The sequence below is a fragment of the Loxodonta africana genome, chromosome 24 (assembly GCF_030014295.1).
Source record: "Loxodonta africana isolate mLoxAfr1 chromosome 24, mLoxAfr1.hap2, whole genome shotgun sequence".
NCBI lineage: Eukaryota > Metazoa > Chordata > Mammalia > Proboscidea > Elephantidae > Loxodonta > Loxodonta africana.
The window spans coordinates 35982200-36007318 of NC_087365.1; the positions used below are offsets into that span (position 1 = coordinate 35982200).

A 25119-nucleotide genomic window follows, 5' to 3' on the forward strand; every position below is an offset into this window, starting at 1 on the left:
TGATTCTGACTCATAGCAACCCTATAGGACAGAGTAGAACTGCCCCATAGGTTTCTAAAGCTGTAAATCTTCATGGAAGCAGACTACCACATCTTTCTTCCACAGAGTGGCTGGTGGGTTCAAACTGCTGACCTTTTGGTTAGCAGCTGAGCACTTTAACCACTAAGCCACCAGGGCTCCTCAGGCATGCAATAAATGTTAGCAATTTTTATTAGTAATACAGTACTTTTTTTTTTTTTTTTTAAATACAAGTATCTTTTTCCATCTCTGTGAATATTTCCGTAGGCTACAGTCCTAGAAGGAGAACTACAGGGTCAACAGGTAGCATGCACCTTTTATATATTGAAAAAATATCTGCATCAACTTTAAAAACAATAAAATACAGCCACCCTTGTACTGTTGTTTCTTGATATAGGTGCAGGCTATATGGGTGTGCTCAGTTTGTGAACATTCAGTAAACTGTATGCTTACAGTATGCTCAGTATGGGCAGAGTGATCCAGGGCTCCGAGATTCCAAGTACATATTAAACTTAAACTATATTTACAGACTTAAAATAAACTATATCAATAAACCATATTAAACCTAAAAAACTTTTTTAAAGTTATTAAAAAATAAATATTTAAAAGATTTTTTAAAATGCAGCCAGCTGGATGAGAGTGGAAGGAAAGAGTTCACATACTAGGAGCTGTATAAATCAGACACAGTCTTTTGAAAGATAATTTGGCAACACTTACCAAATACCTTAAAAGCATTCATACATTTTTATCCTAGAATCCCATTCCTGCAACTCAAGCCTAAGAAAATAGTAGGAAATGTGGAAAAATGTTTTTGCAGCAAGATGTTCACAGCAGCATTATATTTATAATAGAGAAAAACTAGAAACCACCTAAACATACAACAGGGGAAATGGACTTGTGGGTCAGTCACAGCCCATCCCCCACACAGCCCTTCTCACTTCTCTGAGCGCCCGACTACAACCTTTACTGAGTGCACAGTGGACCACGATACTGCCCCTGGCCACAGCTGAATGGACCAAGGAATACACCCAATTCAAGCTGAAACAATCAGAGTTTCTTCCAGAAAGGTGGAATTGGGACAGAAGGATTTGAGTCTGTCTCTGTGAGGTGCTGGAACAGCCCAACTAAACCATGTGCAAATGCAGCAGAGAGAGAGAGGAAGAAGACATCGGAGAAAATGCAGCTCAAGAGAGGGCAGAGGGACAGAGAAACTGTTAAAGGCCTTTGGGTCCCCGCCCTTCGGTTCCACAAGATCCTCTAGCACTCTTCTGAGATGACTTCCATTCTGCAAACCGAACTGAAATGCATTCTTTTACTAATATGCAAATAATCCCTAACTAAATCAGGAGTATATCCGGATATACTCAGGAGTGAGGTGTGCAGCAAAAGATTCTCAGAGAAAATGTGAACAGTAGGTGTGGAGTCTTGGTGGGGTGGGGCAGTGTTGTGCTAGTAAATGTTTAGCATCTTGCTTTCTGGAAGATAGCAAGGAGCCTTGATTCGTAGTGTTTGCCAATTCTCATGGTGTAAATCCTACTGCCCTGGCTGATTTCAAAATATTCCAAGGTAATATTACTGAACACGGAGATGCACACAACTGGCTCCAGCATACCATCGGGTGGCAGAAGAGCAGAGAGCCAGATGGGATGCTGACCGTCTCTGGTAAAGCGGCTGGTTAAGCCATGCTCACTAGTTTCCTGGTATTCAGACCATGTGTCCATCAGCTCTGTGTCATTCCATGTCTGAGGCCTTCCAACCCCCATCCCAGACCAGCACAAGAACTTTTTGAGACACACAACCACATTCCTCAAGTCGAAAAACCAAAAGAGCTTGGATCTTATAAGCCAACACCACCTCCCAAGAAAAAGGGCAGGCCCCACCCACCTACCTCATTGGGAAGGACTAGGGCTCCGTCTCCGTCCCGGAGGACACCATCCTTCCCCACCTGGGGGAGCAGGGTAGGCCTGACCTCCTCAGTGCTGCCTGACTTGGCTGCCTTCTTGTTCAGGAGCCTGGCCACACCCTCTGGCTGGTGGTAGCTGGCAGGAGAGAGGGGCTCCGACTTCTTGGTGCTCTCCTCCCCTGCCACGGAGGTGGGGCTTGGCGCTCGGCCGCACACATTGCGGAAGAACTCCTGCACAATGCCATACTTGGGAGGCTCGGGCTTGGCCCGGGCCTCAGACATACCCAGTTTCCAGACAGACTCAGTGCTCCCCGAGTGCTCCACCACGCTGAAGAGGCTGGACAGCCCGTCGTTGATGTTCCTCAAGACGGGGCTGTCCCTCGTGGTGGTGGAGCGGGCCCAGGCCGAGCCGTTCTGCTTACTCTGGTGCAGGTTCCACAGGCTACGGTCCTTGGTGCTATCCAGCTTGGACACTGAGCGCCTCTGAAGCTTGGGTGAGCCATACTTGGGTGAGCAGCACGGCCGCTCAATGCGCGAATGGACCTTGTCCAGGGAGGAGGCGATCTGCTTGCTGCGCACAGAGACGAGCGAGGAGCTGCGGGGTGACCAGCTCTTGCTCTGGAGGCTGCTGCGGGGTGGGTCAGTCTGCAGGCCCACACTGACTGTGCGGATGGTCTGGGTGCCCACACTGGCCAGGCCCACCGTTTGGCTGGACGTGCTCTTTACTTTCCTCCCCAGCGAGCCCGAGCGCATGGCCTGGCGCACACAGTTGGTGATCTCCTTCATGTCGTCACTCATGTTGCCCGACATCTCAAAGTCATGCAGGGACGCTGGGAAGCCGGGCCCAGCAGTCGAGGGGTCGCCCCCTGAGCTGCCATCCAGGCGCTGCCGGGAGAAGTTGCACAGCCACCGGCCGTACGAGCTCTCAGCCAGCCCGTCTGCCTCAGCCGACTCTTTGGGCTTGGCCGTGGTGAAGAGGAAGCCAGGCTCAATGATGATTTTGCCCTCCTTATCGTGGACCACAGGGACACCCAGGCGCCGGGCCACTGGGGGGCTATAGTAGACGCGGATGCCTGTCTTGTCGGGAGCCGTGTAGCTGCGCTGCATTTGTCTCCCCGACGGGTCATGACAGGCCATTGCACCCAGGTGGTTGCAATCCCGTGGTGATAGTCCAGGCTTTTCCTTCGCATCCTTCTCTGGGTCCACTGACTCAGGACTCACAAAGGCAAAGGCAGGATTGCTGGACAGCTTCTTGCCCCGCGCAGCTTCGCCAGCAAGGTAGGGGGAACAGTCAAGCAAACTTTCAAACTCAGACATCGAAGAAACAGACTTGGTCCTGGGAGGAGCAGAAGAGGAAAATGGTATTAGTGGAAGGTAACATAGACCCAGAAAACACACTGGTCCACCTCCCTGGAACATACGGGGCAGGAGGGCAAGGACCAGGGCTGTCTTGCTCACTTCTTGTAGAAGACACTGTTGGTGGCCTGCCTCATACTCTCTCCACACTCACACCTACACAACCAGAACTATAATGTGCACACCTGCCATTCTCTACCTGTGGGCTTTTGTCTGGCTGTGGGAGCATACTAACCTCCACACAGAGAAACTGGAAATATCACAGAGTTAATGTCCCTAGACACAACCCTCATTAAACAACACATGATGATTTGGTGGAAAAATACCCCCGGCTCCTTATTCCTGGGGTGGGATTGCTGAGTTGCACATTCCACATCGGCTCCCAGAGTGTCTCAGTGAGACTGAGCTCCAGTTGCCCGCAGGAGAACCTGCTTGATAACACTCCTCTACGGGCTGCCTCGCTTCACTTCCAAGTGTTTCCTGGAATCCTCTCCCAAATAAACCACTTGCTTTCAAATCCTTGTCTCAGAGTTTGCTTCTAGAGGGTCCCAAACCAACATTCCTTAAGGTTCCTGATAGGAACTTGGCACCTTTGTTACCTGATGACTGAAAGTGCCAGGCCTCTGTAAATGCATCTCATGTGTCATACCAGTTACTCCTCCCATAAACTCCAGGAGACATCCCCACTTTTCAGGTGAGCAGACAGAGAGGGGGAGTCCTGGCCCAAAGCCACAGAGCTAGAAATGGCAGAGCTGGAATTCAGACCTGGCACTCTTGACTCCAGAGCCCCCCTCCTAACTCCAAGGCCCATCTTGCTGTATGGCCCAGGTGGTTTCTGCTTCCCTCACTCCTTTCGTGGGTTTCCCATTGGTGGAGACATGGTCCTTAGGCCTGGATGTGCCCCTCGACCATAGCCCAGGGCTGGGCCCAAAGGATGCTGCTCACTCATGCCAGGAACGGACATCCATCTTGACTCTCCTAACTCCAGAGATAGGAAGAAAGAACCTCAAGAGGCCAGAATGGAGAGAGAGCTTCTCTCCAGCTAGGATATGCTGAGTCCCAGTTTTCCATGCTCAGAATCAAACCAACAAGAAAATCGCAGGCTGGAATCCTGATCACCCCTAGCTTCCGAGCTCCTGGGTGGCTCGGGTTCCACAGAAACCTGTTGCTCTCCCACCCCTGCTGAGATGCAGTGGTGGGCACATGGGACGGGGGAGGAGAGAGGCAAAGGGCTGGGAGGGCCTGCAGGGCAAGGCAGAGCAGGGCAGGGGATGCCAGCACCTCTTTAAGCTGGTTCCCCCAATCTCAGCTTCAGAAACAGCCCCCTTGTCATGAGTCTTCTCACTGTGCACCTGTCAGGGAAGAGACAACAAGGGTCAGTTCCAGCTGTGAGAGCCCCAAGGGAAGGTGACAGGAACTGTGGGTGTTCCCAGTGTGGGGGCTGACCCTGGACAAGTCGCTTCTCCCTATGCCTCAGTCTCCTCACCTGTAGAATAGGAGGGACATCAGCAATTATCTACAATGCCCATTGGTCAGTTTTGCCTGCAATGTATCTAAACCCCTTCCCCCCGTTATTCTTTCTTCTCCCTGGCAGTGAGGGTGTGGGTATGTGTTCTAAGCTCAGCCACTCAGAGCTTCAAGAGAGAGCTCCCCACCTGCCCCTGGGGAAGAGTCCATTTAGAACTTATTCTGAGGACAGCAGCAGCAACAAAGCATCCAGTGGCCAGTTGTTCTGTTAGTGGTGACAGAAGTGACCCAGTGGCTCCTGCTCAGGGGCTTGTTTCCCCTTGGTTCCAGAGGCACAGCCCCCCTGGATCTATGCTGATTTTCCGAACCTGCATCACCAGGCCCCTCAAGTCCCCAGTAAAATCCTCTCCTGTTTCAGCTTCCCAGAAATGGTTTTTGTTGCTTGCAAACAAGTCTTTTGCTTGACATGCCACTTCTTCAGCAAAAGGGCTTGTGTGTTCAGCTTTGTTATTCTGTGTGTTGCTATATTGACAATGCCCCTGAGGCTTATGTGAAAACTTCACCAGTGTGACCTCATTGATCTCTACAACCAGGGCTGGGCCAAGGCAGAGAATGTGATTCTCACCTTACCAATTAGGCAACTGGGGCCCAGAAAGGGAAAGTGGCTTACCCAAGACCATACAGCCTGGCTTTTCAGAGAGGCATAAAATGAAAGCAAGATAGGGCAAGGGAACTGGCCAAGGATACATACAGAGGCACCCAGCCATCAGGCATGGAGAGGGCCCTTTGCAGGTCCGAAACCACAAGCAGGAACCATGAAGTAGAGACCCCAGGTCTGAGGAGGAGCCCAAGGTGCAAAGATGTAACCTATGGGAGTGGAGTTAGCATCTTTCTTTCTGGTGTAGCCAGGAGCCAAGAAGAGAGCAGACGATCAGCTAGCCTACTCACCTCTTTCCAGCTGTTGTCCTGTTTCTCCAGGTCTGAGTGCTTCAGGACCCAGGTGTCATCAGCCTTCTGCAACTGGACAAGGGTAAAGCGGATGGCTCAGTGGGAGGGAAGCTGGTGAGCAGGGCCCCGCCCTGTGCAGGGCTGTGCCCCAGCTCCTCTCTGCAGCACAAGGGAAGGCCCAGATCATGGACCAGGAACCATCTGCCCAGTGCACAGCAGCATCAAGCCACTCATAAGGTAGAAATGGATTTGAAGAATGATAGTGAAAGCAAGTATCTACAAGCCTGGTAATACCAAAAGCCAAACGCACTGGCGTCGAGTCTATTCCAACTCATAGCAAACCTACAGGACAGAGTAGAACTGCCCCATAGGGTTTCCAGGGAGTGGCTAGTGGATTCGAACTGCCAGTCTTTTGGTTGGCAGCCATAACTCTGTAACTCTTTAACCACTGAGCCACCAGGGCTCCACAGGCATGGCAATAGGTGCCATTACAACTACAGTAGAAACGGTTGTTATTACTTCGTTAATTCATGCTACCATTCATGGAACAGCTCTATCAGCTAAGCAGCAGCTATGTCACATCAGGATGACAGATGCAAGACCCTCATACTCCCGCTATGGTTCTTATCACCAGTGGAACTGGGGCACTTTTTCCGCTGAGCCCTGAGCTGGCCTCTGATCCACCCCTCTTGGTACGCCGTCACCTCCAGGTGGTGTGTGAAGGAGCCCGTTTGCTATTCACACATTAGTTAATTTAATCTTCACAGCACCCTTACAAGGTGTTACCGTTATCATTTCCATTTCACAGGTGAGAGGCTCAAGATTGAAAGAAGGAAAGGAACTGCCCAAGGTGGTGCAGCTGAGTGAGTGGCAATGATAGTCACAGTGGCACAGCAGGTCCTGTGTGTGGTAGCCTGTCACCCACCTGTTGCTGTAACCTTCTTGGGAGGATCGCCTTGGGCAAATGGAACTCACTTGCAGCCAATAACAGACTAATGTAGGGCACTCAGAAGGCCAGCCCCTTGCCTCAACGTGGGCAGACTCTATGCGACAATTTACTACTTATACACCAGAACTCTCCAAAGGGTCAGGCTGAGGGCGGTCTTCAGCTCAAAGTATATCCTTGCTTGACCTCCTCCCCTCTCCTATCCCACATTCCTCTTTCCCTCAAGAGATCACTTGCACACAGAGCAACCAACCCACCTTGGTTTGCCCAGGACGTTCCCAGTTTTAGCACAGAAAGTCTCACATCCCAGAAACCCCTGAGTCCTGAGAAAACTGGGAGGCTTTGCCTCTTTCCACTTCATTTACTGTCCTAGTTTTAAAGCTGAAAGACATGGGAAACTCCCAGTCCCAGGCAAACTGGGACAGGTTGGTCGCCCTGCCTGTATGTGAACCCATGTCTCAGACTTTGCTTCTTGGGAGCCAACACAAGACAAATAGTAATAAGGGAAACAACAAAAATAACACCCATGTGAATGACAGCAATGACAGATGAAGACCACAGAATCAAACCAAGCCCCAGTCAGAGGGATATCTTGGGAGCACTCTGAATTATCCCGAAGTATTTTCATGTCTATCTCCTTTCACCTCTATAGCTGCCCTGTCAGTTGAGAAGGTCAACAACCATCCTCCCGTTCTATAGATGAAGCTTGGAGATCAGACATGACTTGGCAGGGGTTGCACCTGGCAGCGCCAGGTGAGGATGGAGCTCCTAATCAGAACCTCTTTCCCTCCAACTACCCTGGCAGCTGCTTTCACAGGGCTGGTTTTCGCAGGCTTCAGTTAGATGGGTAGTTCAGTTCAAAGAAGGAGGCTGCTTTTTGGGGCCTGGTTTGAAGTGGAGGCGGCCAAGGAGTGTCAGAGAGACACAGGAGGCCAGAGCTCAAGGGCCAGCCAGTCCCACGCAGGATCCCCTGATGTGGAACAATGGTGGCACCCAGACTCTGTGCCCTGATAAGCCCGCAGGACGCACCCACCACCTGTGGGCTGCTACATGTTTCTCAGGTATGTCATGCAGCTTGTCTCATGATTTCAGAACAAGTATTAAAATATTTTGTGTTAATATAATAAAAAGATTTTCTAGAGAGGAATTTAGGGAGCCCTGGTGGCACAGTGGTTAAAGCAATTAGCTGCTAACCAAAAGGTCAGCAATTCAAACCCACCGGCTGCTCTGCAGGAGAAAGATGTGACAGTCTGCTTCCGTAAAGATTTATAGCCTTAGAAATCCTATGGCGGCAGTTCTGCTCTGTCCTACAGGGTCACTATGAACCAGAATCGACTCAACAGCAATGGGTTTTAGTGGCTAGAAAGGAATTTGGGCCGATGGTACAAATAGATGCATCTTATCTGCTTTTCACGTAGTACATGGACTGTTCTGACTTTGGATGCTGTCCTGCACTCGCCAAGCACAGATTCCTAGTGGCGGTGACCCCGAGGGGAGTTCTGTCCCTGCAGGGGAGTGGGTAGGGCACAGGATCAGGAACTCACCAGATTTCCAAGTTCTGCCAGATCCTGGTCCTGCCCCTTACTCACTGTATGTCTTGGGGGCAAATCATTTCACCTCAGTCCTCTCATCTGAAAAACGGGTTTAGTGACAGCAACCTTTGAGGACTGCCAGAGGATCAGAGATAACACATGGAAGAAGAAAGGCAGTCAACAAATTCATGGAAAGATGCTAACCCTTGACTAGCAATCAGAGAAATGCAAATTTAAACAATGAGATAGCATTTTACACTATGAAACTGGCAGACATTTTAAAGACTGGGAATAGCAAGAACTGGCAAAGATAAGGCAAAACAGGGCCCTTCTTGCCGTGCTGCTGTTGGGAAGGCCAGCCTGGAAATTTCCATCAAATATAAAGGTGTATGCCTTTGGACCTAGCAATTTCACTTCGAGGAATCTATCCTACTGATATACTCATGCACGTCCATTTACAAACAAAGAAAATCGTGTGGGGATGTTCATTGTGGTACTGCTTTTAACAGTGAAAAACTGGAAATTAGATTTCCTTAATATGGAACAGTAACTTATGGTGCCTTCATACTGGGGACGCTAAGCAGCAGTTAAACAGAATGAGACTGATCAGTTCTTCATAAAAGAGGCAAAGTGTAGCCAACATGTATGATTCAACTTCTGATTAAAAAAATATTGCTGTGGATATTAATTTAAATATCAAGAAAGGGAGGGAGTGGGTTAGAGTAAATTTTTATTAATGTTTGGGTCTTATATGAAGTTTTGATTTATGTAATTAAAAAGTAAAGCACCACTCCCAGAGTCTCCTTTCAGCCAAACAATAGATTGGCTTATAAAATAAACCATATCATCTGTGAGGAAGGTGCTCCCTTAATCAACTATATGAGACCAAAAGGTCAACATTTACCCAAAGCAAAGATGAGAAGGCAAAGAGGGGCAGGGAAGCTAGATAAAAGGGAAGCAGAATGGAAATAATGAGAATGCTGACACATTTTAAAAATTATAACCAATGTCACAGAACAATTTGTACAAAAATTGTTAAATGGGAACCTAATTTGCTGTATAAACTTTCACCTAAAACACAATAAAATATTTTTTAAAAAAAAGTAAAGCAAAGAAAACAAAAGTAGGTTAGTGGTTACCAGGGGCTGAGGGTGGTGGTGATGGCAGATTATTGGTTAAAGGGGCACTGAGTTTCTGTTGGGGTGATAAGAAAAAATTTGGAAATGGATAGTGGTGATGGTTCTACAACATGGTGAAAGTGATTAATGTAACTGAATTATACACTTAAAAATGGCTAAAGTGGCAATTATTTTGTTACATACTTTTTGCCAAAATAACAAAGAAATAAATAAAGGAAAAAGTCAAAATAAATAGAGTGGTATATAGCAGCTTGGTAAGTGGAGCTGGGTGCATGATGTGAACTCTAGTGTGGGTGTAGTGGTCAATGATTACTTTTTCTCTCTCCTCTCTTTTGGTTAGAGGACTCCAGTTTTCCCACAGGGAACCACCTTTGGTTCCTCCCTCTTGGTTCCTGGGTTTTGGTGGACTCCAGGGGTGGGAACATGACTCAAACCTGGCCAATCAGAGTCTCATGGAAAAGAGAAACTCTTCCCATTGCAATTACTAAGTTGTAAGATATAAGCACAAAATGAGCAGTGGCCATCTTGGGAGTAGCTTGCTTACAAAGAAAGCTAGCACAGAGGATAACAAGCCCAAAAGACTGAGACAAAGAGAAAGCCTTAGTCCCTTCTGCAGTCTCTGGACACCTGGATCCAGCTATACCTGAAGGAAATGCTACCCCTGTACCTCATTGCTTAAGCACCTGGATCCAGCTATAGCTGAAGGGATCATTACTCTGAACCTCATTGTCTGAGCACCTGGACCCAGCTACAGCTGAAGGAGATCCTGTTCCTGGCTGGACCTCATTGTCTGAACACCTACACCCAGCTATACCTGAGGGAGACACTACCTCTGGACTTTTGTTACAGTGACTTCTCCTTGTGACTTCAGTCAGCTTGGGCTAGGGCAGGCCTCACCTGGCTCAGGCGGTTCTGCAGCTCCTTCACCTGCTGCTCCACCTGCTGCTTCTCACCCTGTAGCCGCTCCACAAGTTGCAGCTTCTCCTGGCTCCAGTTGCGCTCACTGATCTGCAGCTGCCGCGTCAGCTCCATGACAGCGCTGTAAGACTCAGCCAGCAGGTGCTGCTGCTCCTCACGCTCTCTCTGTAGGGCTGCCTTCCATTCGGGCCCTGACCGCTCTCCAGCCCCCTTCCCGGCTTTCAGCTCCATCTGCAAAAGAAGTGCAGACTGGGTGGCTGGCACCAGGAGGACCCTTCTCTCTCCCTTCCTCTTTCCTCCATCCTGGGTTTTAGCCTCATAAATCAATGTACCCCACAATCCTGTGCTGTGGCCTGAGATGTTAAGCCTTGGGGCCAGTCAGGTTCCCAGGGGTAACGGCATCTGGAATGGCTGGGTTTGAGGGGGTCAGATGGAGCAATGGACACTAGGAAATGCCCAGATGGACAGGAGCCATAAGATCTGTAGGGAGGGTTATGAGGAAAGAACTGTGACACCTAGAAGCCAGAATCTGTGGGAACTGGGAAGAAGGTAAGGATCATGGCTGTGCGCAACAAGGCGGGGCAGAGGTTTCAGGAATGAGGGTCAGGCCGCTTACTTGCTGGGTGACCTTAGAAAAGAAGCTAAACTGCTCTGGGCCTGTTTTGTCCCCTTCCTAGCAGAGATAATCAGATACCTACCTCCAAGGCGCCCGTGAGGCCTGGGAAGGCAGCCTGCAGCAGGGGCAAGTTGGAGGAACCTGGGCCCTGACCTTGCAGAGTTATGGGTCAGAGCATTGTCTCTGAATAGGAGGAAGCCTACTTTCTCACTTTTTCAGACCAGAGAGGGGCAGCAACTTGCCCCCAAGCACATTAGCAGACACCAAACTCCCAGGACTCCTGGTTAAGGCTTGTTTGGTCATACTCAGTTGTTGGAGGGAGTCCCACAGTTGAATGGAGGGAACAAAGCAGAGCCAGGTAGCAGGGGGTAAAGGGATATACGGATGAGAAAACAAAAAACCAAACCCACTGCCGTCAAGTCGATTCCAACTCTTAACGACCCTGAAGGACAGAGTGGAACTGCTCCATAGGGTTTCCAAGGAGCGCCTGGTAGATTCGAACTGCTGACCTTGTGGTTAGCAGCCGTAGCTCTTAGCCATTACACCACCAGGGTTTCCCAAGAGGAAGAAGTAAATAAGGCCAGCAGGCAGCAGGAGTCTGGGCATGCGTGTGAAGGACATCGCCTGGTGTGAATAGGGCACTTAAGCATTTGGCCCCCACTGTGAACCTCAGGTTGGACAGAGGTGTCCCCATACCTTTTTGTCAATCCCCCATCTTATCTCCCTGGTCCAGTGACTCCTTGTCCCCACTATTTCTGGCACCCTTGCTGTGTGACTCTAGGCAAGTCTCTTGCTCTCTCTGGGCCACAAAATGAAGTGATGGGGTTCCTATGTTTCCAGAAGCATAGTCTGGGCATCCTGCTCCCAGATCTGACAGTTGGGGGTATGGCTGAGATAGGAGCAAGTGGGGTGGGGGACTCACCTGGGCAGTGTGGCCCTTGAGTTCTGCCCGCTCGGTCTCCCAGGTGGCCTTGGCCTTGGCAAACTGCTGCTGAAGCTCGATCAGACCACGGCGCTCATCCCGGAGCAGCGAGCACAGCTCTTTCAGTGTCACCTTCATGTCAGCCAGTGTCTTGATGTACTCATTGGGCTGTGGACAGGGGCAAGGCTTGGGTCAGGAGATTTTGGAGGGGCAGGGAAGGGAGTCTGGGTCTCAGAGCATTTACCAAGGAGTCTAGCCTGGGACTCTACCAGGCCTTGGGCAAGTCCCACGACCTATCTATGTCATCTCATCCATAAAATGGGCATGACAAGCCTCGCTCTGACCACCTCCTAGGCCAGCATGCGTCCCAGCCTCACATAAACAAAAATATCTGCAGTTACGGTAATAATCCCTTAGCCTAACTCTGAGCTAAGCCCTGGCTTCTTCCAGGCTCCATGGCATCTAGGCCTTGGGTTGTTCTCCCTGCCCAGGATCTGCCTCTCTGACCCACTGCAGGCCAGATGGGGAGTCTGAACCAGGAAACTCCCCAACTGTGCCTGACTGAGTCCCAAATCTCTCCTGGGTCCCTAACCTTACTTCCCACCCGCACCCCTGGGTCACTGTGTGCCCCCTCAGAACCTAACCCCACTGCTCCCTCTGCCCCATAGCTTGATTTGAGAGATCCCGAATGCCAGACCACAAGGCACTTCTGCATATTATCCAGCCTCATGTCCTTACCCCTTCCATGTACATCCCAAGCTCCAGCCAATCCCAGAATACCTTGCCACACCTCTTTGCACACACAGTTCTCTTGGCCCAGAATGGCCTTCCCTACTCTCTATCAAGCAAGCTCCTATTTATCCTTAAAAATCCACCTCCTATGATGCTTTCCTTCTCTGTGATACTGTCCCCTACACTCCAAACAACTGCTTTCTCTCCTGGGATCCCACAGTCCCTCATCTGGCCCTCTGTCACTGTCCTGAGATGACTTATGTACCCCACACTACTGGGCATCTGAGGCCTGGTGACCACACAATAACCCTTGGCAGTTCCAGCTCCCAGACTAGGGCTGGGGTCAGAGAAGGCAGTAGGAAGTGACCACTAAATGGACAAAGGAACAAGTGGACAGGACAGGATGGGGAAGGGGTGGAGAATGTACCGTGTTCTGGGTCCAGCTGTCCCCCGTGCAGGTTTTGTTATCACCATGCTGGGCGTTTAACTCCTCCTCCTCCATCAGCAGGTATAGTTCCTTCATGCTATTTACCTATTTTGTAAAAAACCATACTCAACAGGCGGTGGGAGGGTATCGTGCTTGGGGCCCCAGTCCTTAGGGTGAGGGGCTTCTGGCTAGTGGCCCAGATAGGAAGGAGGCTCCCAGCACAGTCAGGCAGGAAGGAGGAATGGGAAGGCTTATGGTACAAGATGGACCAAGGACACCCCAGCTCCGCACAGGTTTCACAAATCTTAACTTTGACTTCCCAGCACCATCTAGGCCAAGGAGCGTAGCCGGACAGTCAGGGCGCCTGGCCTCCCACACCATCTCCTCTGCCCAGGGACCAGGAGGCGTCCCTGAGAGTTATTCAGAAATAGCCACACTGACAGGCTGGGACAAGTGGGCACTGTGGTTGGAACAAAAGGGCCACAGGTGCTCCCATGATTACAGACGAGGGCAACAAAGGTTTGGGTGGGCAGAGGGACTCTTCTTGGGAGGGCAGTTTGTTGCTGACGGGTTCTGGGCAGTGTCCACGGCTAGCCAAAGAGACAAAGGTATTAACTCGGGGTGGGAACAAAGTGGAAGGAAGCCACCTTCCAAAAGGGGTGTTCATTCACCACGTATTTATTGAAAACCTACCATGTGTCAGGCCCTGGGTCAGGAGCTGGGGATACATCAGTGAGCAAGATAGACAAAAATCCAGGCCCTCTTCAGCCTTACCTTCCAGTAGCAGGGAGACAAACAAATAAATAAGGGAAATGTATGACACGTCACTTAAATATAATGAATGTCATGCAGTGGTAGGTTATGGAGAGAAACAGAGCAGGGAAAGGAGCTAGGATGTGCTGGGTGTGGGTAGTCCAGGAAGGCTTTACAGAGAAGGTGATATTTGGGCAAGGTTCTGAAGGAGGTAAGAGAATAAGCCATGTGAATACCTGGAGGAAGAGAGTTCCAGGAAGAGGGCACAGCAAAGGCAAAGGCCCTGAGGTAGGAACATGGCTGTTTGAGGAACAGCAGGAAGGAAGCGAGAGAGGTATAGGGAACAATGTCTGGTTGACTAGGACTTTGGCTTTTGCTCTGGGTAAAGTAGGAGCCAGGGAAGGACTGCGAACCCATGACACAATCTGACCTTATTTTTATAAGATCACTCTAGCTGCCACATTGAGACACATTACAGGGTAGCAACAGAGCCCTATAATGCATAACTCCACGTGTGTATCATTCACATGGTTCCCCTGCAGCTGTGTAACACGCACTGCAAGAGCAGAAGCAGAGAGGCCACTTAGGCTATGACAATAACGCAGGCAAGAGGTGACAGTGACTTGTACCATGGGGCAGTGGAGGAAGTGGAGCCTGGTTAAATTCTGTATAGATTTTGGAAGTAGAGCTGTCAGGACCTGCTGACAAATTGGAAAGGTGTGAGGAGAGAGAGAAGAGCTGAAGAGGCCTCTAAGGTTTTTGGCCTGAGGCAAGGAGGAATTGCCATTAACTACAGGAAGACCAGGTTTGGAGGTAAGATCGGGAGTTTGGTTTTGGACATATTAAGTTCGAGAAGCTTACTAGACACCCAAGAGATCCCATCCAGTGGAGGGCTGGTTATACAAATCTGAGGTTCATGAGAGACATCTAGGCTGGAGGCATAAATTTGGAACTCAGTGTCCAATAAGGCCATTTAAAGCCATGAGGCTGGATGAGCTCCATAAGTGAGTAAATATAGGTAAAGAAGAGATGAGGCTGAGGGCTAGGTACCCTGATGTTAAGAGGTCAGGTCAGAGAGAAAAGGAGAAACTGTTAAAGGAGACTGAGAGAGTAACCAGCACGGTGGAAGGAAGCCAAGAAAGTGTGATGTCCTAGAAAACCAAATTAAGAAGGGCTTCAAATTCAAAGAATACACTGAGGCTGGGAAGCATGTAATGGGGTTCAGGGTCTGTATGAATAAACACCCCAATTCCATCACTGGTCACAAGCATCTAAACATTGTTTTTAATTGTCAATATATAGGTGCACAGTTCCTCTTCTGAAATCCTTGGGGATCAGGTGTGTTTGGAATTCAAAATTTTTCAGGATTCAGAAAGATAATATAATGCTGTGACGTTTAATGCTATGTGTCAACTTGGCTAGGCCATGATTCTCAGTGGTTTGGCAGATATTATGTCATCATCCTCCATTTTGTGATATGATGTGAGCAACCAATCAGTTGGAAGGGAGTTTCTTTGGGGGTGTGGCCTGCATCCAATACATATGGACGTTCTGGTAAAGCTCATGTTCTCTCTCCATCCTGCACTCATCTCATGGTTTGACCTCCGGTTCTTGGAGAAGCCTTCATTCAGGTGCCTGCCCTGCAGATTTTGAATTTACCAGCTCCCACAACACTGTTAGACAGCAGCCTGCAGCCTGACCAGCAGATTTTGGATTCGCCATCCCCTGCTACCACGTGAATCAGGAGAAGCATTCAGCCTGCCACCTGAGCCACAGGTTTGGGACCTGCAAACCCCTACGATTGCGTTAGCCATTTCCTTGAAGTAAATATCTCTATATATATTTATACATACACTTCACTGGTCACTATGAGTTGGAATCGACTCAACAGCAGTGGGTTTGGTTTGGTTTTTGGTCTTGATCCTCTAAAGAACACAACCTAGAACAGGTGCCTGCGCTGCAGATTGTGTAACGGCCCCAGCAGAGACTAGGGAAACACCCCATGTTCAAGCACATTAATATTCCCCCACAAACTTACGAATATGAATATGAAGCGGGATAAAGGTTTTGCTGCCAAATGAATGTTAGGTCAAGTTTTGCCAACTGAGATACACACACACAAACACTGTCAGCTTTCAGAACTTCTGGATTTAAGAATTGAGGATTAAACCCAAAAAACCAAACCCACTGCCATCAAGTCGATTCTGACTCATAAAGACTGTATAGGACAGAGTAGAACTGCCCCATAGAGTTTCCAAGGAGTACCTGGCAGATTCGAACTGCCAGTCTCTTGGTTAGCAGTCGTAGCACTTAACCACTACACCACCAGGGTTTCCGAATTGAGGATTAGGAACCAAAAATCTGTATCTATAAAAAACGAAACCCAGTGCCACTGAGTCGATTCCGACTCATAGAGACCCTATAGGACAGAGTAGAACTGGCCCACAGAGTTTCCAAGGAGCGCCCGGCGGATTCGAACTGCCGACCCTTTGTTTAGCAGTCATAGCACTTAAGCACTAGGCCACCAGGGTTTCCATATCTATAGTAGAATGGGGATAATAATTGTATTCCTCTTGCAGGATATTCATAAAAGTGAAATGCAAAAATCCACTTAAAGCACTTAGCACAGTGCCCAGGACAAGATAAATACTTGATATATGAGAGTTATGATTCTCAAATATATACCTATGTATATCTTTAATTCTGCATATGTGAATATGCATATTCTTTATATACATACATACACATTTCTATTTTTATAATATATATGGTTATGTTTGTATCTTATGTCTATTTTGCTAAATATTTGCATTTCTATTAGTTATGGACACATATATATACTATTTCATTTTCTATGCGTAACCCCTTTTTTCCCTAAAGTATGTGTGTCCACATGTGCATATGTATACACTCACCTATACATAGCTCTATAAAGTAAGTTTCTCTCTCTGTTATTCCAGCACATAGAAATTGCTAAGAAGATTTTCACCAAATGTAGAGGGTTTGCCTGAGACAAACTGACTTAAAATACAGCCTGTGTGGCCTGGAGGCAATGCTGTTGGGGATTTAGGAGAGCATCTTCCCAAGCAGCCAAAATTAGGCTTCATCCAGAGGCCTGTGGGACTTCCAAACAGGAGAGGAGGGTCCTAGGTTTTCAAATGCCATGGAAAAGAAAGCAGACCAAGAAAGTCACAAAGGCTGATGCTCAGAGGGGTGCCCTTGCTGGGCTCTTGGGCTGCTTCTGACAATGGCACCTCAGTGTCAGGTGCTCCAGGACAGCAGAGAATGGGTCCATTTAATGATGGTTTTTTTTTTTTTTTTTTAGTGATTCTCCCAAGTGGCCACGGGGAGGAGGCTGGCCTGTGAGAGGGACTGTGAGCCCCACTGGCGGGAGGAAGATGCACACTCTTGCTACAGGCTTAGGTCTAACCAGCATCCTGATTCTCTGGGGCACTTAGGCTACTCTGGGGGACTGGTGACAAAGGTACTGGCAACTTGAAAAGTGCTGCTGGCCCCACCACACTGGATCGGGAAAGGGGTTTGTAGAGAGAACCCGGAGTCAGAGGGTGGCCTGAGGAACCTGTACCCAAAAGGTCCAGACCGAGGTGAGCAGTGCCAACTCAACTATGACATCCTTATCCTTAGAGAGCTGCTGAAAGGAGGCAGGGAATTTGAACAACAAAATCTCCTGCACAGGCTGAGGGATAAGTGGGCCACGCGAGACTTTCCCAAGCTTCACACATTCCCAAAGCACCACTCTTCACAGCTTCTGCCACTTATAAGTACTTAAAATCTAATGTTTTTAAGTCAATCTATGTTATGGATTGAATCATGCCCCCCACAAAGATATGCTGAAGTCCTAACCCCTGGTACCTGTGAACATGGCCTTGTTTGGAAATAAGGTCTTTAAAGACGTATCATTAACATGAGGAGTTAACTGCAGTAGGGTGGGTCTAATCTAAGCTGAGTGAAAGAGAGGATGAGGCACAGAGAGACAGAGGAAAGACAGTCATACATTCCAAGAAACACCTGGGGCTGCCAGAAGCTGAGAGAGAAAAGAAAGCATCTTCCTCTAGAGCCATTAGAGCGAACATGGCCCTGCCAACACCCTGATTTCAGATTCCTAGCCTCCAGAATTATAAGGCAATAAATGTTTGCTATTATAAGCCACCCAATGTGTGGTACTCTGTTACTGCAGCCCTAGGAAACCAATACAGCCCACTTTTTCTGGCTAAATAAATATATTTTAAAAGGGAACTTGAGCCAGTATCCATTGCCATAAATCAAAGGTAACATTAAAAATAAATAATTACTCTAAAGCAAAGATGAGAAGATAAGGGGACAGGGAAACTACAATACTGGAAATGGAACAACTAGGACCCAATTAAAAAGAATGTTGACACATTGTGAAAAGTGTAACTAATGTCTGAACAATTTGTGTAGGAATTGTCAAACGGGAACTTATTTTAATGTGTAAACTTTCACCGAAAATGCAATAAAATATTATTAAAAAATAAGTAAAATAGGTATATTTATACAATGGAATAATCTACACCAATAAAAAAAGAACCAACTTCTGCTACCTGTAAAATATGGATAAATCAAAAAAAAAAAAAAAAAATGCTGAGCAGAGGCAGCCAGACACAAAAGACAATATGCTGTAGCAATTCACGTATATCAAGTTCTAGAATAGGCAAAGCTAACCTACGGTGTAAGAAGTCAGAATAGCGGTTCCTGCAAGGGTGGGTACTTTGACTAGAAAAGGGTACAAGAGAGCCTTCTGGGGCCCTGGGAACACACTCTATTGTGATCTGAGTGGGGGTTATACGGCGTATGCTATAGAAATTCATCAGGCCGTACACTTAACATGTGTGCACTTCACATAAATTACACCTTAAAGGAGTAAAATAAGTACATATTATGACATAATATAATAACAACGAAGCTAGAGTATTAAATTCACCCAGTTAATATTGTCTGCTGAAGGCTCTGAGATCCATTAAAAAGGGCAACTAGCAAGTGTTTGGAAGGTGGTAAGGACCCACCAGCTCCCAGAGAGACCTGCGCCTACTGAGGCAGAGACCAAGCCTGTCTTCTGCACCATGAGGTCCCTGGCACCTGCCACAATGCCCAGTAAAGATCTGGTTCTCCACAAACAGATGGTGAATGAGCAAATGAATGTGGGGACGGAAGCCTGCCAGCGGCTGGTACATGACCTCAGGTCTGTGGCAATTCTATCGGGGTGGCCCTCTCATCCTACCTGGCACCCCTGCAGCGCTGGCCCCAGGCCCAACCATACCTCCAGGAAGTCATCTCCCTCGTTGGGCAAGACCTTGCCCTGCCGCCAGCGCTTCAGGAACCACCGGAGCTTCATGAAAAGCAGCAGGAAGTTGTGCTTGAACTGCTGGGACTCCTGCACCAGCATGTTTTTTTCCTGGCTCCAGAATTTCTGCTCCAGCCTCCGCTGAAGGCTCAGACTCTGCAGTTCAAACTCCCGCCTCAGGAGCGCCCTCTGCTGGTCCTCTTTCAGCTGAGAAGGGGGCAAAAGCGTGAGCAACCTCCGCAGTCTTAGGGGCACATTTTGTTGTTGTGTGACGTGTAGTAGATTCTGGTGCTTCCCCCCCGCAACCAACTCCAGGCTTCAAATAAGGGCAGAGAGGAAAATCTGAATAGCGCCTGTGGGTGATCCCTGCTAGAGACACCACCATTAGCAGCACATTCTATTAAGACAAGCATTGTCCTCTGCTACTCAAAAAAAAAAAAAAAAAATCCAGCCCGTTGCCATGCAGTTGATTCCAACTCATAGCTACCCCATGTATTACAGAGTAGAACTGCTCCATTGGATTTTCTTGGCTACAAGCTTTATGCAAGCATATTGCCAGGCCTTTCTTCCATAGTACCAGTGGGAGGATTTGAACCACCACCCTTTCAGTTATCAGTTGAGCACAAGGCAGCAACAACCATAGTTACAAACCAGGGAAGGAGCTGAGATTAGAACCCAGCTGTCACACTAAAGAGCCATGACATCATATATTGAGCACCTACTGGGAGCCAAATGCTTCACATGAACTCTCCTGTTAATGAGGACCCTGAGAGGGTGAGTGATGATGGCAGGGAGGGGGTAACCCAAGTGTGGAGAGCAAATGACATGCTAGGAGTAAGGAAGGCTGCTCATCGCTGGTGCAAACAAATAGGCAATACCCCAGGAAGCAATGTGGTGTCAAGGCTAAGAAAGAGCCAGAGACCTGCATTAGAATCCCAGCCCCACCTCGCCCTGAATGTGCAACCCAGGGCAAAGCACATTAGCAATCTCAGCCTCAGTCTCCCCATCTGTAAGTGGGGACATCCCATAGAGGAGGATGTAAAGATTGAAGGATACAATGTGTGGGAAGTGGTTTGGGCAGGTCTGACACACAGTAAGGGCTTAATAAGGGCTGGCTAACTGAAAGGTCAGCGGTTAGAACCCACCAGCCATTCCACAGGAGAAAGATGCCGCAGTCTGCTCCTGTAAAGACTACAGCCTTGGAAACCCCATGGCGCGGTTCTAGCCTGTCCTATGGGGGGCTATGAGTTGAAATCGACTCGAAGGAAATAGGTTTGGTTTGGTTTTTGGTTTATTATCAGGACTAAGAAGCACTAGTGGCAAGTGGTTAAGCACTCTGCTGATAACTGAAAGGTCAGCGGTTCAAATCCACCAGCTGCTCCATGGGAGAAAGGCATGGCAGTCTGCTCCCATAAAGATTTACAGCCTTGGAAACCCCATGGAGCAGTTCTACTCTGTCCTACAGGGTCGCTGTGTGCCAGAATTGGCTAAACGGCAACGGGTTTCGTTTTGGAATTATCGGGATAATGGTCTTGATTGCCTGCCAGGCCTGTGGCCTTTCTGCTATAGGCTTTTGCCTCTAATGGGAAAACCAGCAACAGTGCTAACTGAAGCGATTTTGAGTATACTCTCCCATTTCTGGGAAACTGAGGCTCAGAGAGGGGACAGGACTGGTCTACAGTCACACAGGCAGCCAATGACCAGCCCAGGACTTCAGCCCAACACAGCTAACGCAGCCTCACAAGTGCAGTTAACACCCCAGCAGGGCAGCAGGGCTGAAAGGCTTGTGTTTCTCTTGCCATTCTTGCCTTCTGAAGACTTCGAGGCCTCTGCCTTCAGTTCAGAGAGGAGAGGTTGGGCAAGTGCAGGGAGGAGGCACTGGGCACCACACACCTGGACCATTTTCTGATTAAAGTTGTCAGCTTCCTCCTTCCGCAGCTGCCGTTCCTGGGAGAGCTGCTCTTGCAGGCCCCGGAGGCTGTCATGGGCCTCAGCCAGCACCAGCTGCAGCTCCTTGATCTGAGATGGAGACGGGAGACACAGGTAATGAGGAGAGAGACAGAGCAGAAGGAAGGCAGAAGCTGTGGGCAAAGCATGAGAGTGGTAAGGAAGCAATGGCAGTTAGCAGGACCTGAGAATGTCCCAGCCAGCCACTGCCCTTCAGGTACAAATCAGGCACAGTGGTTGTCCCTAACTCAGAGGCTTATCATGAGGATTAAATGAAACAGTGCTTATCAAAAGCTAGCTATTGTCATAATCTTAACTTCATAATTTCACTCTGAAATTCATTTGAAGAAAAAAGTATATCGTAGACTAAATAACCACCACAGAGGGGGCACAATTACAGAGGCTTCCTAGACATATTCAAACAACTCACAGGATTGGTTGACTGGGTTAGAAGTCTTGGAGGACAACTTAGTCAATTGGCACAACGTAGTTCACAAAGATACTGTTCTATACCCTAGACTGGTCAGTAGTGCCCGGGGTCTTAAAAGCTTTTGAGTGGCCATCTGAGATACATCTATTCATCTCTACTCATATGCACCAAAAGAGAATGAAGGAAATCAAAGGCTCAAAGAAGAAACTAGTCCTAATAAATGGGACTAATAGCCCACACGAACCACAGTGTCCTCTAACTTGAGACCAGAAGAACTAGATTGGTGCCCAGCTACCACTACTGACCGTTCTGACCAGGGACACAATAGAAGGTCCCACGTAGAATAGGAGAAAAATGTAGAACAAAATGCAAATTTCTAAAAAATGCCAGACCTACTGAAACCATTGAGACTAGAGGAACCCCTGAGACTATGGCCCCAAGATAACCTTTGAACTTGTAGGTCACCTTTCAGCCAAATAACAGATTGACTTATAAAATAAACAGTATCCCCAGTGAGTAATGTGCTCCCTTAAACAATTAAGTATATGAGACCAAACAGTCAACACTTACCCCAAAGCAAAGATGAGAGGGCAAGGAGGGGAAGGGAACTTAGATGAATGGAAACAGAAAAAACAGAATGGAAACAATGAAAATGCTGACACATTGCAAAAATTGCAACCAACAGCACAGAACAATCCATATAAAAATTGTTAAATGGAAACCTAATTTGCTATGTAAACTTCCACCTAAAACACAATAAAATATTATTTTTAAAAAAATTGTGAAAACTAAGTTTGATTGATAAAGATGTTCACTGCTCTATTGTTTTATAATTAAAAAAACTTAGGAACAACTTAGATAATAAATAAATGATAGAGATTATTATGAGTTTAATGCATCTATATACATGTAAAAAAATCCATTCAACTATACACTTAAGAATGGTATCCTTTATGGAACATATAATGTTATACTTTAATAAAAAGTAAAAGGCAAATGTTTTCTTATATATATTCTACCACAAAAAAAAAAAAAGTATGCCTCAATAGAATAACGTATAAAAGACACAGACACACACACCCACACACACCCGAAAGGTAAGCAGTGGTTAACTGTGTGATGATCTTGTCTTTCTTCTTTTTACCTTCATGCAATGCTGTTCAGGGATTTTGCTGTTGTTATTTCCTGTTTATAACAGCTATGAAATAAGTTCTTAAGAGAAAGACAATCAAACATTTTCAGGGGACATGGTGTTTGAAAGTATTTGTAGCTAAAACAGGCAAAACTAATCTGTTATAAAGTCGAATAGTGACTGGAAGAGGACACAAGGGCAGCTCTGGAGGGCAGGTCATGCTCTGTCTATGGATCTGGGTGCTGATTATATAACAGTAGAGTCTGTGAACGTTATTTCCATAACTGAGCTGTGTGCTTACAATATGAGCGCTTCTCTGTATGCATGCTATACTTCAATAAAAAAATTTTTGAAGTATTTCTGGTAACACAGGAAAATATTTATGCTGTCACATTAAGCAGGAAATAATAAGGAAATATCAGCCCCAACTTCTTTACAAAATCTTCCTAGGCGTGGCAAGATGTCCCTCCATAAAAAAAAAAATATACTTGTTGTTAGGTGCCACCGAGTCAATTCTGACTCATAGCGACCCCACATGACAGAGTAGAAATGTCCCATAGGGTTTTCTAAGCTGTAATCTTTACGGGAGCAGATCGCGAGGTCTTTCTCCCACGGACCCACTGGATAGGTTTGAACTGCCAACCTTTCGGTTAGCAACAAAGTGCTTAACAATTGTGCCACCAGCGCTCCTAAATACTTATTATGTGGCTAATAATGTGATAGTCTGGCAATTTGAGGGCCCACTGACTTGACGTATATCTTGTATACTGGTTTCGTATTAAAAATCCTTGCAGGGCCTAGGTACCATCTGCTATCTCTTGTATTCCCCTTGTACTCATTGCCTAACACCATACCAAAACTGAACCCACTGCCCTCAAGTCGATTCCAACTCATAGCAACCCTATAGGACAGGGTAGAACTGCCCCATAGAGTTTCCGAGGAGCACCTGGCAGATTTGAACTGCCTACCTCTTGGTTAGCAGCCATAGCACTTAACCACTATGCCACCAGGGTTTCCTTGCCTAACACAGAGCCCAACAAATTGTAAGCGTTCAGTAAAGAGTGGATGAATAAAACAACAACTGAATGTATGTAGGAAATTATTTTCTCTGCAGATGAGCTGGCCTATTTTCTTTTCTCAGAAAACGAGAACTAAGTATCTTATCTTTTTTTGTTTCCTTTTTGCCATGGCTGCTAGGAAGCTCAGACCACTTCACTTAGTTTGATCTACCAACTCCAAGGGAACGTCTACCCCTGAACAGTTGCAGGTTGGTTTTCCCAGAAGCACAGAGTTGCCCACCCGGAGACGCCCAGACAAAAAGGATGCTCAGGCTGGGGCACACACAGGGCTCTCCATGGTTCAGGAGCGCCAGGGAGGCCCCACCGAGCTCACTGGAGCTTTTTCATTATGAAGAGTTGAGGAGGGGCTTAGCAGAATTGTGAGGGGCTCAGAACCACTCAGAGTTCCTCAAGGACCAGAGAATCCTAATGAGTCTACAGCTATCAACCATCTTAACCCTTCTACATTACAGATAGGGAAGCTGTAATGTCTGGAAAGCAGAAACAAGCTCAAGGTCACACAGCCTTACTGGTAAAACCAAAACTTGAACTCAGGTTCCCTGAGTCCTAGTGGCATGTCATCATCACCACCCTCATCCTGACCTAACATGAGCCAGCCCTTAAACTAGGTTTTTTGTGTATTTAATCCTTTCAACAACCCTAGGAGTGATCACTTTCATTTTACAAGTGAGAAAACCGAGGCTCAGAGAGGTAAAATGGCTTATCCAAGTTCTCAGAGCCAGTAAATGGTGGATCCACAGTTTGAATCCAGACAGCCTGACATATAGATTGCTACCTTCTGTTACATAAATCAGTGATTCCATTAAGTGACATAAATTATAAAATTCCCAGAGGCATTTAGTGTAGAAAAAAAAGACTCAATTTCTTCAAGTGAGTTTATGAATTTCCTTTTTGCCCCGGCTGCCAGGCAGCTTGGAACCAAATGGATATTCATGATCATCACCAGCTGATCTATTCTCCATTGACCACACTTGCTTTTGGAAGGCCCCAGCCTCTCTTCTCCTCCCCACCCATCACCCCTGCTTGCTCAGGTCTAGGCCCACCTCAGAGGCGTAGGAGTCATTGTCTTCAGCTCGGTAAGGCCTGAAGTTCCGGCTAGGGTCGGGCTTGGAGTCCAAGTCGCCAGTGCGGAAGGCCTCTCGGATTCTGGGCTCCCATTCTGGCAAATCCCTGAAGTCAGGTGGCTGCACCCAGAGGCACAAGCAGAAGAGACCAAAGGTAACCATGGAGAGAGGTCCAAAGGATGCCAGAAACGTGCCCCCGTCCCAGACCTCTGTGTTCCTCAAGAGGCTGTGACCATCACCTGAGGGCTGGGACCCAGGAAGATCACCTCTGCAGTGCAGACCTGGCTCTGGTTGGGGGCACTGTAACCACTCAATGAATGTTGAAAGGATGAATGACTGGGTAAGTGGTTGGTGAAAACACTGATTTCACAAATATCCGTCTTGTGCACAAACATTCCAGCCAGCTCTAACTACCCTAGCACGTGCGGCCCCAGCTCACTCCTCCCGAAAGAAGAACCAAAAGAGTG

General features: G+C 47.6%; 1 protein-coding gene across 2 annotated transcripts in view; it reads right to left on the reverse strand.

Moving 5' to 3' along the window:
* MTCL2 (microtubule crosslinking factor 2) overlaps positions 1–25119 on the reverse strand; it is an 84721-nt gene that overhangs the window by 8623 nt on the left and 50979 nt on the right. For both annotated transcript variants that reach the window (XM_010591664.3, XM_064276051.1), the window contains 9 exons: positions 24632–24772; positions 20894–21019; positions 18977–19207; positions 12925–13029; positions 11766–11933; positions 10207–10458; positions 5693–5764; positions 4559–4629; positions 1907–3257 (listed from right to left, as the gene is read on the reverse strand). In XM_010591664.3, the coding sequence (XP_010589966.2) occupies positions 1907–3257; positions 4559–4629; positions 5693–5764; positions 10207–10458; positions 11766–11933; positions 12925–13029; positions 18977–19207; positions 20894–21019; positions 24632–24772 (2517 nt within the window). The remainder of the gene's footprint in view (positions 1–1906; positions 3258–4558; positions 4630–5692; positions 5765–10206; positions 10459–11765; positions 11934–12924; positions 13030–18976; positions 19208–20893; positions 21020–24631; positions 24773–25119) is intronic.